General features: G+C 38.5%; 1 protein-coding gene across 2 annotated transcripts in view; it reads left to right on the top strand.

Annotated features, from left to right (window-relative positions):
* The window catches only part of ULK2 (unc-51 like autophagy activating kinase 2), a 51,660-nt gene that overhangs the window by 19,246 nt on the left and 15,553 nt on the right, over positions 1-16,861 (top strand). For both annotated transcript variants that reach the window (XM_074974244.1, XM_074974243.1), the window contains exons 6-15: positions 789-962; positions 2,341-2,414; positions 3,564-3,665; positions 4,055-4,113; positions 5,549-5,631; positions 8,986-9,036; positions 9,401-9,486; positions 10,294-10,465; positions 11,629-11,689; positions 11,950-12,042. In XM_074974244.1, coding sequence (XP_074830345.1) covers positions 789-962; positions 2,341-2,414; positions 3,564-3,665; positions 4,055-4,113; positions 5,549-5,631; positions 8,986-9,036; positions 9,401-9,486; positions 10,294-10,465; positions 11,629-11,689; positions 11,950-12,042 — 955 coding nt within the window. The remainder of the gene's footprint in view (positions 1-788; positions 963-2,340; positions 2,415-3,563; positions 3,666-4,054; positions 4,114-5,548; positions 5,632-8,985; positions 9,037-9,400; positions 9,487-10,293; positions 10,466-11,628; positions 11,690-11,949; positions 12,043-16,861) is intronic.

A 16,861-nucleotide genomic window follows, 5' to 3' on the forward strand; every position in this document is an offset into this window, starting at 1 on the left:
TTTATCTTTTTGTGTGGAATGGATTTTTGTTTACTAACAGCTGCTGTTACTGCATCTATGTGTAGTAAGGGCCTGATCTAGCTTCCATTGAAATCATTGGAAAGACTCCAGTTGACTTCAAGGAGAGTTGGATCGGACCATAAGTTTAGTTTTTTTTTAAAAGCTACATATTTTCTCATACTGCATGGTATGTTCCTGCACAAGTCATCTAACATCTTTCTGAGAGCTATACAAAAAAATTTTAGTTTATTTTCCCTGAAGCACAGCTGTCGTATATGAATGTTATTTCCAGCATACTTTAGCTACTTATATGGAATGTAACTTAATTAAGAGAGAGAACAGATTTAGGGTTTAATATTGACAGCGTGGTCTTGCACACCTTTTATACTTGTGCAATTCTAAGTAAATGTTTAGTAAGCTGTTTTCCTGTTGCTTGCCTCCTGTAGTTCTATAGTTTTTAGATGGCTCAGAACAGCATTCCGCAGTGATGATGACAAGCTTTACAATCAAAATGCCACAAGGCTGAGGAGACTGCTGTAAATACAGATAACTCAAAAATATCACTAGTAGTAAAGCTGTGGAAATGCATATTGAATGTGTAATTGGGGATTATGCATTTATAGAAAAACTTTAAAATACCATTGTTATTAATTGAATGCAGGAATGTGACTTGTTTGGCTTTCTTTCAGACTTTGTGCAGCTCAGTGGTGTTACATTTATTCCGTTTTGCTCAAGATAAATACAGGTGGTGTTTACTTTATCATGTGTTTAAATATATGTATTTTCAGCTAAAGGAACACTTAGTGAAGACACCATCCGAGTTTTCCTCCAGCAGATTGCAGCCGCTATGCGTATCCTACATAGTAAGGGAATAATTCATAGAGATCTTAAACCACAGAACATCTTGTTGTCTTACGCAAGTCGTAGGAAGTCAAGCGTCAGTGGCATACGAATCAAAATAGGTAAATTCTTTTTCTCCTTAAAAGATAAACTTCAAATACAGTTTTCAGAGTAGCAGCTGTGTTAGTCTGTATCCACACAAAGAACAGGAGTACTTGTGGCACCTTAGAGACTAACAAATTTATTAGAGCATAAGCTACAGCCCACGAAAACTTATGCTCTAATAAATTTGTTAGCCTCTAAGGTGCCACAAGTACTCCTGTTCTTTTTTCAAATACAGTGAAATCCACTCAATTGCGACTTTATAGTGCAGTAGAATGAAAGGTTCTGCCTTAGGAGTTTGTTCATTTAAATTGCTGCAAATCACACCAACCTGGAGAATAGAAGTCTATGCTATCAGAAGGGTCCCCAGTATTAAGAAATTTGAATTATAATGAACTTTTTGGTTAAATTTGATCAAACAGGTATCCTGAAGAAACAATTATAAAATCATGCTGACTAATGGTTCTAATATTAAACTATTTTAATTGAGAGAACATGAATCTTTGGTTTGCTGTAGTTTTAAAAACTTGCTTAATTTTTAGTCCATTTCAGAATGTCTCTGAATCAGCAGTTTGTTTTTATAATTCAGAATGTGCTTGTGGCGGTAGGACTCTTAAGACTTCTCTTTAAAAAGATTCTAGATTTAGTTTTTGGTATATTTTTGGTAGGAAAGAGTTTGGCATTGTAATTGACATGGGATATGAACTGTTCTGTACTGACCTTGCCCTGACTGAATTTCTGAAAATGTTCTATCTCGATGAATTAGGGCAGTGAGTTTCCATTGAAACAGACATTTTGTATTTAATTTGTTTCTTTTATGATGCATTCTGTTGTTGAAAAATGAGATACCTGTTTAGGATATGACCCATTCCAATAAATTCATTCCTGTCTTCTAATCAGTATAGGAAAGGCAAAATTCCTCCCCTTGCTGCCATATTTGACAATTCTCCAACCTTTTTGTTTGTGCAGAAAGGTTCAGGCATCTGAAATTTAAATTTCCAAACTTTTACCTGATGTGATTTTAATTAAGCAGACGTGTATTTATCACTCTTAATGAACCATTTATATTTAGCTACTGACTTTAATCCTTTCCTGCTGACGCCAAACGGCGTACTCTGCAGCTGGAGAGTTGGCTGAGTAGCAATTTGTACAAATGATGCTGTTGCTGTTTCTTGGCTTGCTGTTAAGGAGGCTGGTGCATTGTTCCTGTTTGCTTCTCTTCGAGTTTATACACAGCCTTCTGCTACTCCACTAAGCTGGCATTTTATGATAATACTGCACTTACTTTTCACTCTTAACTGGTGATTACAGCAGATAACGAAAGATTAAATCCATTATAGAGTGCATAGGTTTAAGCATTATTTTTCTTTTCAATGACATATGTGTTTCTTTAAACAGCTGATTTTGGTTTTGCTCGTTACCTGCATAGTAACATGATGGCTGCCACTTTGTGTGGGTCCCCTATGTATATGGTGAGTGATGGTATTTTAAACTACATCCTGTATTTGATACATATTCTGTTATCAAAGAAATAGGGTTGGCCATTTAGAGACAGGCGAGTGTGTGCTATTTAATGAGGATGATAAGGGGAGCATACAGTTCACCTTTCCACTATTTCTTCAGCATATGCTGTTCTGAGACCTGGAGGTCATGACTGTTAAAATGAGAGGGAAAGAGGGGAAAACCGAGCATTTCTTTAGCAGTGCGGTGAAGAAATATTCTGGTAAATTAAAATAAGCCTTGGTATCTGTGTTGATATTATGGATTATGAGACATGTTGGTTCTTGCATACTTCTTGATGCACTAGAAACTAATCCGTAAGCTTGCATACTAGTTGCTTTTGTACTTGCTGGCATTGTCTTCTGAAGTAGGGCATTGCCTGATTCCCAGTTTCTGTGGAATAAGAGTGGGAGAAAGGGAAAATGGCTAGAATGCAAACATTAGAAGAAGACTGGCAGCAAACGAACAGTTATTTCAGTAGTTGGAATGAAAATGGCATTTATGTATTCTCCCTTCATACTCATAACTCCAGATAGCAATTTCACTTTAATTACCTTTTGTCTTTCTGAGGCAGTGTGGCCTAGTTGATAAAGTATTGGACAGGGACTCAGGAGACCTGAACTCTATTTTCAGCTCTGCCACTAGCCTGTGGGGTAACCTTGGAAAAGTCATTTCACCTATAGGTTCCTCTGTTTCCCCATCTGTACAGTGGCGGTGATGATACTTACTGCTTTCTTTCTAAAGCACTTGAGATCTGCTGATGAAAAAGCACTGTATAAGAATGAGGTATTAATCATTTGGCATATCTCCATGCATGCAGATTGCCTCCTTTTCCTATATTAATAGCACCAAGATTTACATTTTTTCTCCAAGAATGCAGGTGTTCAGAGTTTAAAAAGTAAACAGTCTGGTGTCTGAAGTCATACAGTGGTACAGACTAAAATGTTAAATTTTATCTTATCAAAATATTGACCTTGTTGCAGTAAACTGGACCTTCTATTACTGCAGTTTGATTTGTGTTCTGATCCTGCTGCAGTGAGATAAATATTAACTATTTGATTTGTACCATTGTGGCTGCCAGTTTTTCATAATCCCTTCTGTAACTTTCCTGTGTTTTCCAGGCTCCTGAGGTTATTATGTCGCAACACTATGATGCCAAGGCAGACCTGTGGAGTATAGGAACTGTGATTTATCAGTGTCTTGTTGGGAAGCCACCTTTTCAGGTAAGACTTATTTTCCCAGCCTCTCATTTGATTGGTCATTTTCATCTGACAGAAGCAGCTGTGGTATTGCAGCCAGCCATGAGGATGAGGATGCATAATGTCGTCATAGTACGTTGTTGATATTGTTTCAAGGACCAGATGGCTGTGCATACTCAGAAGAGAAGGGTGGCTCACACTCAGTCCTTTTGAGATCTGAATGTGAAGTCTGGGATGCTCAGTAAAGTTAGTTCTGAGCTCATATCTCCCTTACGGTACTGTAAGCCTCTTTCCACGTATCCACTTGAACTGTCCAAGTCTCCTTTTTTGTGTGCATGTGCATAAACATGTGGGAAGGCTATTCTCTCTGCTGAAGTGAGGTTTTTAAACAAATTCACATTTTTATTTGACAGGCCAATAGTCCTCAAGACTTGAGAATGTTTTATGAAAAAAACAGGAATCTGATTCCTAGGTATGTATATTTTGTGTAGTAATTTTATATCTATGGAAATCAAGTGATTTGGATGGTTACATCTCTTTTAAAATACAGTTATGATTTCCCAAAGTGACTATATAAAGATGGAACCACCTCACCCAACACATCTGCTGTATGTGCCTGTCAAATCATATCTACTGACTTCAGTGACAAATATGTTTTTACTACTCCTGTTGGCTCTGCAGAGCCAATACAGCTGTGGGCGAGCAAGTTAGATTCTTCTGGGTTTGGTCTATCAGCAGAATTGTTAATTAAGTTCCATTTGCGAAGTCTTTTACTGATGAACAAACCAGAGAGAGCACCCAGCTTGACTCTCAGATCTCAGCTTCAGTTTGCAGGGCTGACAGACAACAGTTGGGTGTGTTTTATTTTTGTTTTTTTTTTTAAAGCAGGTTTGCTATATAAATCATGGAGACAAACAGGGACTATGTGCTGGTTTGGGAACTGTTTCAGAGCATGACATATTGTGAAGTTCTTCATCTTGGCTTTTTTGTTTTTCATTTGTTTTTGTTGTCTGCACTGTAGCATCAAAATACCAAATCAAAGGGTGTCTTCCCTACTAACGTACAATAAGGCACTTATTAGCTACTGGTGTATATTTGACAGTCTTCCAGAGATCAAGGTGGAGTTTCAGAAGTAACTAGTGATTTTTGGGTGCCTCAGTTCTTGGGTGCCCCACTGAAGACCTATTAAAGGGGCCTATTTTTCTGAAAGTTTGGAGCACTACTCCCTTTCAAGTGCCTCAAGTTGGGCTCTCAAGGTGAGGTGTCCTAAATCACTAGTCGTTTCTGAAAAACATGGCCCAACTGTATAGTTCTCATCCAAAGACCTCTAAAGGCGGAGCCTCTCCCAAATCTATATTTGAAGGGGGAGTCTCTTCACAAGTCTGGTCGTGGAGTTGAAAACTTCACTCAGAAATGTGAATAATCAGGAGAATATTGGGGAGAGGGGAATGGGTTTATCTTGATAAATTGAAATTAGAAGTCTTAGTTGGTTTACTCCAGGCTTATCAAGTATGAATTCCCCTTATGCCTGGCTTTAATTGCTGACCAGCTGAGTTCTTGCAACCTTGGTTCTGGGGCCACTATTTCCCTCTTGACAATTGTATGAGTTAGCCATCCCACTTTCCTTTCCTTTGTGATGCCTGGATCCAGTAGGAATTGATATTTAATGTTGCTGTGTTGACTTGGGAGTAATGTAATGTCTGTGGCACATGTACCATCCTTTCACTGCCCAAGGCAGACGACAAAATACCAAATCAATACCTGAGTCCAAATGTGTATCCTGTGTAAGGCAGTCAAGCATTTGTTGTGAAGATGCAGTATTATTCCAGGATGTTAGCTTTCTGGGTAGGAATGTAATATTAATAGAAATTTAATGCATATTTGATTCTCTTTCTCTTTGTATATAGTATTCCTAGGGAAACATCAGCATATCTGGCTGACCTGCTGTTGGGTTTACTTCAGAGAAACCAAAAAGATAGAATGGACTTCGGTATGTAATTTTTTCATAAACATTTCCAGGGGCTTTTTACTTTCTCTGTTAACCCTGTTGTTTATGTACAGATTCAGTATAATTTTCCAGTCATCTGATTTAATTGGATGTAGACACAGGTGAAATATTTTTTCCCCTCACTCATCTCAGAGGACACAGGATACTCATCCACAAATCATTAGATAATTAACATCACAGTCACCTAGCAGGAATGTCTTCATGTCCATATGAAAATGAATCTATATCTATGACTTTGATTGGGTTGTTTTTACGACCAGTTATTAAATGTAGATTGGTGTCACTGATCACTTTCAATTGTGGTCTTTTTCTCCAGTGTTAATTTGTTGCAGTCAAGGAAAAAGTGACAGTAGATAGAAAACAAATATCTGAGAGTGGGCAACTTCTGTTTTTAAATTGCTTGTTGCTGCTTGCTTCAGTGTTGGGTATGTGCCCAAGAACAGTTGGTGTGGAGCAGCCAGTCATATTTTATTAGGTGGTAAACAACTACTTATGCTCTGCTTACGTAATCCTTGATTATTTCTAAGAAACAGAATTTCATAAATAATCATTCTAAACATGAACAAACCTTATACAACCTGCAAGCTTTTAAATGTTAATTAAAAAAGAAAAGGAGCATTGAAATAGTGGGCTGGTGTACTATTTATAGCATTTCTTTTCTAATGTCTAGTTGTCATCTGTAATTGTTGGGGAATGTTTCCAACTAAACCCTTGTTCTGCCAGGCCAGATTTCTATCTCTCGCTGGCCAGCTGTCACATGGTAGCTGTGTGCAGAGGAGCTATGCTTTTCTGTCTGGTTTGGTTTGCATACTGTTTTCGAATGGATACAGCTGCCTTCATTGTGAGATACCTTAAATTTTATGTTACAGTGATTTATAATTTGTTTTTAAAGTGCTCTTTTGGCTTTAGATTTGCTGAAAACATTTTCCATACCACTTTGATTAGAGAAATACAGCTTCCACAAAATTGGATTCTCCCTTTGCTTTCCCATGTAAAGCATATACATGATGCTCTATGTCAACACATCTCTGTTTTAACAGTAGTGTATAGATCATGTCTGGTTTGAGCTCACATCTATATGATCTGTGTGTATATGTAGAAGGGGCATGAAAGACTGATGTAACACTAGCTTTGTTCATATTTGGCAGAGAACGAGTTCCCAAGTATCTATTATGCCTGGATGATTTGTTTACAGATTTGTATATTTTTCTTATGATCAGAATTAGTGCTAGTAGAGAATTACCAATGACTGTTAAAGCCTAGGAGGAGCAGAAAATAATCCAGTCAGAAATGTAATAGACATGGCTGTGAGCTTGTAAAATCTGAATGCTTTATGTGCTGATTGCTCTCTACACAATAAATACAACTTTGTGGATTCTGCTTGTGAAACTGTGCGATCACAACTTAACTGCACACACAAGCCTAGGTATTATATATCATTTATGCAAATATAGAAGTTGAATCACAATTTGGCCTATGTCGTTCCTGTGTATATGCAATGAGGACAGTGGGGGAGAATATTCACAATAGGCTTTTGAATTCTTCACTAGATTCTTAAGGCTTTCTTCATATAAGAATATTTTTAATTTTTGCTATGTTCTGCTATCGGAGTTCTGGTAAGATATCTCAAAAAATAAAAAAGCATTTTACTTAATTCAGACCCAAAAATCAATAACAGAATAGCTAAGTGCCTGATCCTGCAGTTTTTTACTACAGCGATTAGTTTTGTTGAAATCAGCAACAGTATTCATAGTAAGTGCTGCCCTTAGTAGGAAGTTCTGCAGAATCAGGCCCTGAGCAAAATGTGGATAAAATACCACGTACCATATTGATTGTTGCAGAAGATGTTGATTTGTAAACTTACATGGGTTAAGAGAGAAGTCAACACATCACAGATGCTGATTTTTCTGATACTAATAAGTAACAATGCACAACTAATCTACAGCACAAAGTAGTAAATCTTCTTCCCAATCAGATATTCTGATACAGATGAGTTATTGAATTGATTAATGAAATGCAAACAGTACTAGCCAAAGTGAACATATAACTTAGCTGTCACCTAACGCCTTACTTTTGATTTGGGTTTTTTGGGGGCCATCTGATATCAGCAAGGGAAGCCCTGTTGTAGTGTGTGCTTCACTTGGCGGGGGGTGGGGGGGCGGGGGGGCCTTAGCTCACTGACAGCCAAGAAAGGACTTTAAAGGGGAGTGCATTAAATATGGCAGCAATGATTCGTAAACAAATGAAGAGTGATCATTTGAATTGCTTGTGTTTTGCTAAAATATAAATAGCATTTGAAATCCTGCCTATCACAAAAGAACAGATTGGAACAGCAGGTGTTGTGCCCAACCTCAAGAACACCTCATCCTCAGATAAAGTTAATCATTAGATTGCCAGTGTTATGCAACTATGCTCACTTCCTTGTATCGTGCTGTTGCAGAAAGAGAGATTTGCTTAAGTCTAGTGAACAGCATTGTTTGTTTTTTCCCTTCTTAATTGTTCTAAGCAAATTGTAAGCTCACAAAGATCTAGGACTGTTTTGCATAGTTGATTCATTTTCCCTGTCTAATTAGCTGACTGTTTCTTCTGGAAATATAAAATAAACCATGCAAAGTGCTACCAAACTGGATGTGCCAAAGCAATTAAACATATCTCAGTGTACCCAGTTACTAGTGACAAATTCAAAGATTTCTGTTATTGAAGCAATAACCAATGAATTGCTCGAGTTCATTGCACAAATTGTTGAGGAAAAATTAAATTAATTCCGCTTTAAACTGTGAAACCAGCTACAGAGGCAGCATGCTCTGCCCTTTGGGGAGTGGAAGGGAGAATGCCTCATGCTGCTGTGGAGTAGCACTGAGGAGTTCAAAATTTATTTGGCTTAGTCGCTGGCCACAACATGAGGGTTTGCAAAAGAAGGAGTAGTTAGTGGTGCAAAAGATAAGGGAGCCTCCCATCCTGATTAGCAACGTGGAACTGAATTACTGTGGGGTTACTGAATATAAAGAACCCCATCTATTAGCGACTGTGCAGACGTTGTCCATTTGTGCATATCAGTTATTTACAACCCTAAAATTGAGTCATAAAATGTCTCTTAAACATCTGGTCTGATTCTCAGTGCAAGCCACTTCTTTAAAGCTTTTGACTGTATTTCCTTTCCAAGTGTAATAGCAACACATAACCTGGAAGACTTTAATCTTTTATAAGCTCTTCAGCATCTGGGTGTGAAGTATTGATTCTGTGGAAGGGTAACCACTTATTGCCTTGTATGCTATAATGCAGATTCTGGTATGGTTTGTAGGTTGACGCATATTTGTATCACCTTTTGTTTTGCAGAAGCGTTCTTCAACCATCCTTTCCTTGATCAGATTTCAACAGTCAAAAAGTGTAAGTAGTTGCATTTTTCCACTTATTCTCATAAGTGAGCCATATTAGAAAAAAATTATGCTATTGAGTGGTGTATTCTTTCTGAAACATCTTCCACAGATCAGCAGTCATGCTCCACTGTTAGTTTAAAAAAAGTGTGAAATCTTTGAGTGTCATGTTTGGTTGAAATGTAGTTGCCATTTACGCATTTCTTAGGCATTTCAGCTGGTCTTAAGTAGCACTGTGTGAATGCGTTAACTGTGTACTTACAAGCTCTGAAAGTGTTTATAAATTAAAACCAGCCGTGAGGAAATCATTGTATTGTGTCAGTTCATTTGTTTGAAAATTCATCTAATGAAATCTCAGTCCTCTCTTCCTCCTCCAGCTTGCCCTGTTCCAGTGCCCACGTATGCAGGCTCAATCTCTGGCAGCTCCTGCGGTAGTTCTCCTTGTCGTTTTGCTTCTCCTCCCGTAAGTTCTCTGTTTTGCTTCCAGAATAACCCTTGTCAAAAACATATTCCTCCATTTGCTATTATGTGCAGGCAGAAATTGTCAAATTCCTCTAACATGTTTTTTAATTTCAGCTCTCATAGTCTAAACAGTTACTTTAAAAAAAAAAAAAAAAAAAAGGCAGAGCAAGTGGTACTGCTGCCTTTTAGTGCAGCAGTTTTGTAAAGGTTTTCAATCCTTTCCCACTCTTCATGCTTTTTTTTAATAAGACTGTGCCAGATCAGTAGTTGTGCTGGTGTGAACTCCAACACAGTGAATAAGCTTCCCAGGTAATCTGTGGATAGCCTCTTTCTGGACTCTTACGAGGTCCCTTACACTGGCAGAGACTGATGGCCATCAGTTCTCTAGCCCTTTTTGGAGTAATTGCTACGGTCTCTTCCTGGGTCCATGAAGAATGATGACTGAATGAATAACTTCAGAGTCACATTATCTATCTGAATATGAAATTGTCTGTCTGAAATGACACCTAAGTTGGCTTCAATATATCTTTCAAAAAAGGTTTTCTTTACATACGTATTTAGTAATAAGGTTCCTTGCCATCTGAAAAGGGTCTCACAATTCAAATTTAAAATTAGTATTTTTAGAAGACTTTGGAGAATTTTTATAATTTAAATGCATATATTTTTCACCTTTACTTTTGTTCCCTATGTTCTTTCCAGCTAGCTATGCACAAGGTAGCATTCACCCTATTGTATTGGGAGCCTGCCCTCTAAAGGGAGATCCTGCATCGTGAACCATTTGGGCTTATGATTCTCACTTTTTCTTCAGTCCTTGCCAGACATGCAGCATATTCAAGAAGACAACTTGTCTTCCCCACCATTGGGTCCTCCTAACTATCTTCAGGTGTCCAAAGATTCCGCCAGCACCAGTAGCAAGAACTCTTCTTGTGACACAGATGATTTTGTTCTGGTTCCACACAATGTCTCTTCAGATCACTCATGTAAGAATCTTCTTTATTTTGATGCTTGAGAACGCTTCCCACACTCTTTTAAAAAATATTTTTGTATCCTATTGTTGGGGTTGCTCTTATTTTCTCCAAACCTATCTTAATTTATATTGGGAGCATGTTCCTTGATATTTTATTGTGCTTTCTTTCCTAAGAATACCCTTCTGTTTATTGCAGAGTGTATTTCATCATTTGTAAAAGAGTGAGGATTGGAGGTGGCACCAGAGGTAGAAGGGTTAGTTTCTGTGCACATACCCCTGTATCCTAGCTTTTATTCTGAGCTGCTTATCAGAGTGCCTAAGGGCAATGATGGCATGGGGTTGAAATCAGGGTCCTTTAATTCACAGAGAATTCTGATTTATTAACACTGGAAAAACAAGCCCATCGTGAATAAAGGATGCATAGAATCATTAGGTGTCCTAGCAGTTGACTGTGGGCGTGCTGTAGCATGTGACTTGTAGACCAGCTGAGCATTGCCAGTCAAGTTTATAAGGTTCAGTTCCTTGCCTTTCTTCCATCTACAGCAACTTACTGTCTCAAGCTAAGAAACAATGAAAGACTAGACTTCACAACCATACAGTTTCACACAAGGCTTATACTGTATATTGTGTTTCGTGGTACTCAGTGTTTTCATTTTTGTTAAACTTTCATCATGGCAACATAAGCCATGAATGTTTAGTGGCTTGTTTGAATCGCCTGCTTTCCCCAGGCCACTGCAAACATCTCCATTTTTAAAAAATGTTGTCCAGGATCTTTGGCTCAGTTAAGTGGTTTTGTGTTCCGAGGAGTTTCTGGAGATCAGTGGTGTAGGGTTTCGCAGCGCTGACATACTATGCTGCAGCTAGTTATACGTTGCCTTAAACATTAGGGTTATTTGGGAATAAAATCTTCGATACTCCTTTTCAAAACCAACTGTCTGTTACAGAACCAACTTTCTCTGGAACAACTTACATTTGGGTTAGATTTGGGATATCTTCTGTGAAGCAGTTCATATTATTTCTTGCTGCTAATATGGTGATAAAGTTTTTTAGTTTGCATGTATGTAAAGTATAATAGACATTAAAAAGATTTCATATAAGCAAGACTATTGAAGGATGTATCTTCAAGACTTGACTAAATTATGTTGGTTTCAATTTGTTCTCTGCCTTTTTCTGTAGATGATATGCCATTGGGAGCAGCTGGCAGACGGGCTTCGAGCGACTTCCTGATGTGTGGAGGGTATATGTGCTGGGTTTTATCAAACTAAGTTTCATAGTCTAAAACTGATATTGTAGCACGGCTTTACAGTTGTTGGATTTTGGCAGTGACTGGTTTAATTTTACATTGCTAAGTGTGGAAGATGAATATGCCCAGTAGAACACACACTGACTATTTAAATAGCTCGAGATCAGCAAGTTCGACAGAGAACTAGATGTTTTTCTTTTTATAGATAGATCTTCATATTCTGTGACAGTGTTTGTGGCTTCTTGTTTTAACAGGCAGTCACCATTAACCATTTCTGGAAGCTCAGGAACTTTACAGAAACCATCCTCAAGCTCCACCCGAAGTAGTTCTTCTGGTTCAGCTAACAGGTATGTTGTTGAGTTGATCTCCCATCTTTTTAATGATTTCTCTGTTTCTGTAGCGTGTTGTTTTTTTGTTTTTTTTTACACTGCTGTTGCCTACTGGAAACTCATTTAGGATAGTGCAACTATTCCAGATCTTTCTTTATTCTTTGCTATTAACTGGGTTTTAGCAGTAGAAGGTTGCTCAATTAACTTCTGGCTCAGATGCACCCAATTAAGTTCCTTGAGGAAAGAAAGAATTTGTGTTTGGCTTTTTGATTAATTCTGAATGTCAGCAGCAGCATTAGGTGTCCAGGCACAGCCCTCCAGAAAAGGGGTTGACATGTCTGATTAGCATTATGTGGTAAACCACACTGACCTCCAGTTAGGGATTCTGGCCATTAAAAGCAGCTATTGAGCTATAAAAAAGTAAGGCTGCTGCAGTTAAATGTTGATAAACTGGTACACTGATGTGTGCAGTGCTGGTCCCAGGATATGAGACACAAGGTGGGTGAGGACCAACTTCTGATGGTGAAAGGGACAAGCTTTCGAGCTACACAGAAATGAGAGGAAGAACTCTGTAGCTTGAAAGCTTGTCTCTTTCACCAACAGAAGTTGGTCCAATAGAAGGTATTTCCTCACCCACCTTGTCTCTCTGGTACGCTGATAGTACATACTCATGTACATTAGAGTTTTTAATTGTTAGTGATCCACCAACAGCCTTCAGTATCTTGGAACTGTGTGTGTTGAATAGCTATCTGCAAAGAGACAATGGTTTACAATCCCTTTTTCTGTATGTGGAATTCTGCTTTGCAATATACCAGACTTAAACGTTCAAAACACTTTGTAACTGAAGACAAAGTTCTGGGTACAGCTTGTCAGATGATGATGATGACAAATAGCAATTCATTTTTTTTGACTTGATGACATTTGGAAAACGTCATGTGTACCCATGCTTCTATCAGTACCTAAACAGAAGAATTTAATTTGTCATTTGATGAAATAATGCATTTCATAATCCTATTTTTGTTACAAGGGAAAAAGTGGATGATTATCCAAATAGCGACTGCAGATAATGACTGTTTCCTTGGCTTATGCTAATGTTACAGGAAGATGATATTGCATTTGTTTTGTTTAGAAAGGCTTGTCATAAGAAGATAAGTTTATCACTTTGTGCTGATCACAGAGCAGTTTGCAAAATCTGCTAACATATGGGCTGTTAAATATAAAAGGTGGAGCTTATACCTATTAAGGGCAGAGAAACAGAATAGCTGATTTTTGAATGCCTTTTAGGTCTGAGTTGTTTTGTATGCAAAATACTGTAAGTATAGTCTGAAAGTCTCTATGCTCTAAATTAAAGTAAAAGTTAATGTTAATTGAAGTTATGAAAAGTATTTTAGGTGCATTTCCACATTGGTAATGTCAGAGAGCCACTTATTTGTGCTGGCTAGGAACAGGTGTTTGGTATTCCTACTACAGGTTTTTTAATTACTGCTTAATCAACTTTTGAATTATTAGGTCTGGTTACTATAGGTGACCTGGTATTAGGTGACCTAACAGCCAAACGGGGTTAAGAATATTGAGCTGCTTTGGATGTAGTTTGTTGAAAAAGTAGTGTGTGTATATTATTGATGGTCAAGATACTTTGGTTTTATACAGTTTAAACTACAATGCAATTTTGTTTTTCAAGCTGGGAAATACTCATTTACAGTTAATTACAAATTTTTCACCAAGTATAATTAAGCTCCATGGAGAAATGGTTTTTTTTCTCATTGACTGGTTAATTTAATTTTACTAAACTGTGTAACTGTATGAATCAGACCCAGAGTTGGACTTTGGGTGGAGGCTTCCACTGCCCTCCAAGAATAGCTGTATGTTTCTTCAATGAAACGACGAGCAGGGAAATAAGTCACAATGTTGACTTTAAATGACTTTATAGTTAATATTCAGGAGATGAAAAAGGGGCAACTCACTTTTTTTAGGGTGAAATGAAGAACTTTCTGTACAAAGTCTAAGTAAATGAGCTTTGCACATAACTAAGAGGGAGTGGGGTCAGGTGAGGAGAGAACTTCACCCAACCCAGCAGCACGACCTGAAGCATCTGCGTAGCCGCCACCCCTGCTACTGCTACAGATATAGTAACTGCTGCTCCCCCTGTGCTTGGAATTTAGATGTGGGGCATCCGCTTCTTGGCATTCCCCCACCATGCCACTGGATGCCTTTGTACAGATTCTGGGTGTACAGCCTGCCCTCTATGCACGGAAGCTTTAGGCCCTTCCATTCAGCATGTAACCCCTAAAGCTGTGGTTTCATTACTATCTTTTGGCAGATTCACCACTGCAGCAGATGAGGTGCAGAATATCTTAATTGTTGCAAAGCTGAGAAACTTCTATAAATGTGAGCTGGAGTTCTGCAGCCTGATGAGACTGCCAGAAAACTGTTGACAGAGTATTATCTGCTCAAATGTGCTCACAACAACTCCTGAATTAACAACAGTATCTAGTCACTGAATAGCAGCACGAAGAGGCACTGCTCTCTATCATTAAGGAAGCGCCATCCCCAGGGGAGTTGTAGATCATGGTATGTTAGGAGGTATATGTTAGGAGGTTTTATCCATTTGTTTTGCCTCGCCTCACTGTGTTAGAGTAAAGCAAGTCATGAGATCCTTAAAAGGGTTAGTGAATGGGAAGTCAGTGCTGTATAAGGAAGGAATATTTCATATAATGGAACAGCAAAGTAATGAATGCAGCTGTTTCAAAATAATATCAAGAATCCAGATTTCAATAGAACCAAAGCCAGGCAGTGGTTGCAGTGACTGCTCATTTCCTTCAGCTTTAGCAAGGTGGGTAGGAAAAATTGTTGCTTTTGGTCAACTTCTGTCTGCCACTTCCTTCTCCTGAGAGAGTGAATTTTTTCTGAATAATTGATGACTTGGCACTTCTGCCTGCTTGCGGCTCTCAGCTTTCTGTTACGCTGACTGGCTGCTCCTCTGCTCCATCACTGAGTCTGTCTTCCAGTGGTTTTCTGCAGCTCCTTGGAGGAGCATCTCATTAGACCAGAACATGCGTGGTGGAACAGCTCAAATCTAACTGTGGAGGGAGGGAACAGAAGGTTCATCTGGAAGATTAAAATAGTTCAAGTTCTTTTGAAAGTGACTAGTTCAGGTGGACCCTTGCTGTCTGACTAGAGTTAGCTTACACACAGGAGTGCACAGATGTCCTTTCCTCCTTCCAGTTTGCCTTCAATTCTGTTCCTCTGTTTGCTACTTCCCCCCCTTCCTTTTGCTTCTCACTGTTGCGTTCTTTCTTTTCTCACTATCTTCTCTACAGTTCCTTTGTGGATCCAACCCCAAATATGCCCCTGTTGCTCCCACCACAGCTCACAGGCTAGATTCCCAGCAAGGGTTCTCTTCTGCCGCTTTAGGGGTGAGGTAGGCTGAGGCTGATTTTTGGGACATCATCATGAAGGTACCCTCGGGGTTAAGGCCAAGCTTAGAAGAGTTGGTCCGTATAGTCTGTGCTTTTTGGGGGTTACACTGAAGTGGTCCTTTCTCCCAATCTTCAGTATCTGTGTGGAGTTTGTCATTCAGTTGTCTGTAGCTGGCTTCTGGAAAGAAATGTTATGAGCCTTATGGGACACAGGACTAGTACCATATGCGAGGTAATCTGCTGGATTTTCAGTTTCTTGGTATGTAAAACCTGCGGAGGGATTTCAGTTTATAAAGGTGAGAAACCAATATTTGAAAAGAGTACGAGTGTTGCTTTGGCAACAGGGTTAGCCAAAGGAAGTACATTCTAGAAAAATACTGTTATGTTTGGCATATATGCATCAATTTCCCCAACAGCTGAATAACCCTATGTTTTTCTCCTGTACTGTGGTTTGGTTTGCTGTTAGTAAAATTGAGCAGAGTGTGAGATTCGTTAGTCTAGAACCGTGCTTCCTTCGTCAGCATGAAAGCATTGGTTTTTTTGGGAATAGAGGACATCCGTCAAGATGCTACACAAAATTTAGGTAGTTTGTCTTCGTCTGCTGAAGCAGAATACCTAATACAGGCTGGTATGTTTTACACAATAGTTATCCAAGGGGAAGCATGAGAGAGCCATGGGGGACAGAAGGGATAAGGCATCTAAGACAGAAAAGAAGACCTTAAAGAGGACAGACAAATCTCACTGGATTTTATTTTAAAAAGACAAAACAAACTTGAACAGGTTTTATATTGTGTATTCACAAGTTATCTTCGTACTGGATAGAAGAAAAGCTATGAATCAATTTTTAATATAAAAAAATGCATTATAAATTAGAAAACAATTGAAATTAAGTATCAGTCACACAATGCTTGTAAAAATGGTTTGATTTAAATCTTTCTGATTTTTTTTTTTCTCTCTGAAGTTGGTAGTGTGTATGAGGGACCAGAGATCTTCCCTGGAGGGATCTGTTAATTGGAAACTGTGCTTAAGTTATGCTTTTACTTGAAAGTGGTGATAGCTGGTTAAATTCTTATCATGGAGAAAGTTGATCCACTTATCAAAACTAACTTTGAGACAAAAGTCACTGACTCTTATTAGCTGAAGTACATAAAACTTGTCTGCAGCTTGATGAAATGGTTCAGTGTTCAGGTGTGGTGTTTTGGTCATTTTGTGCACGTAGGAGTTGGTTACATAACATGTTTTCTTTTTATGAATTCTCAATGTCTCTTGGGAAATCTCTGATTGTGCCTTAGTAGCTTTTGTAAACATTCCCGTCAGTTTTGCTCTTGAACTTCCTGTTCTTTACACAGTGGGTTTTCCTAGAACCACTTTGTTTTGAAAGGTAGTGAACAGAGGAGTCTGACTGGGAGGAATGGAGT

Source organism: Natator depressus, chromosome 17 (assembly GCF_965152275.1).
Source record: "Natator depressus isolate rNatDep1 chromosome 17, rNatDep2.hap1, whole genome shotgun sequence".
NCBI classification, from domain to species: Eukaryota; Metazoa; Chordata; order Testudines; family Cheloniidae; genus Natator; species Natator depressus.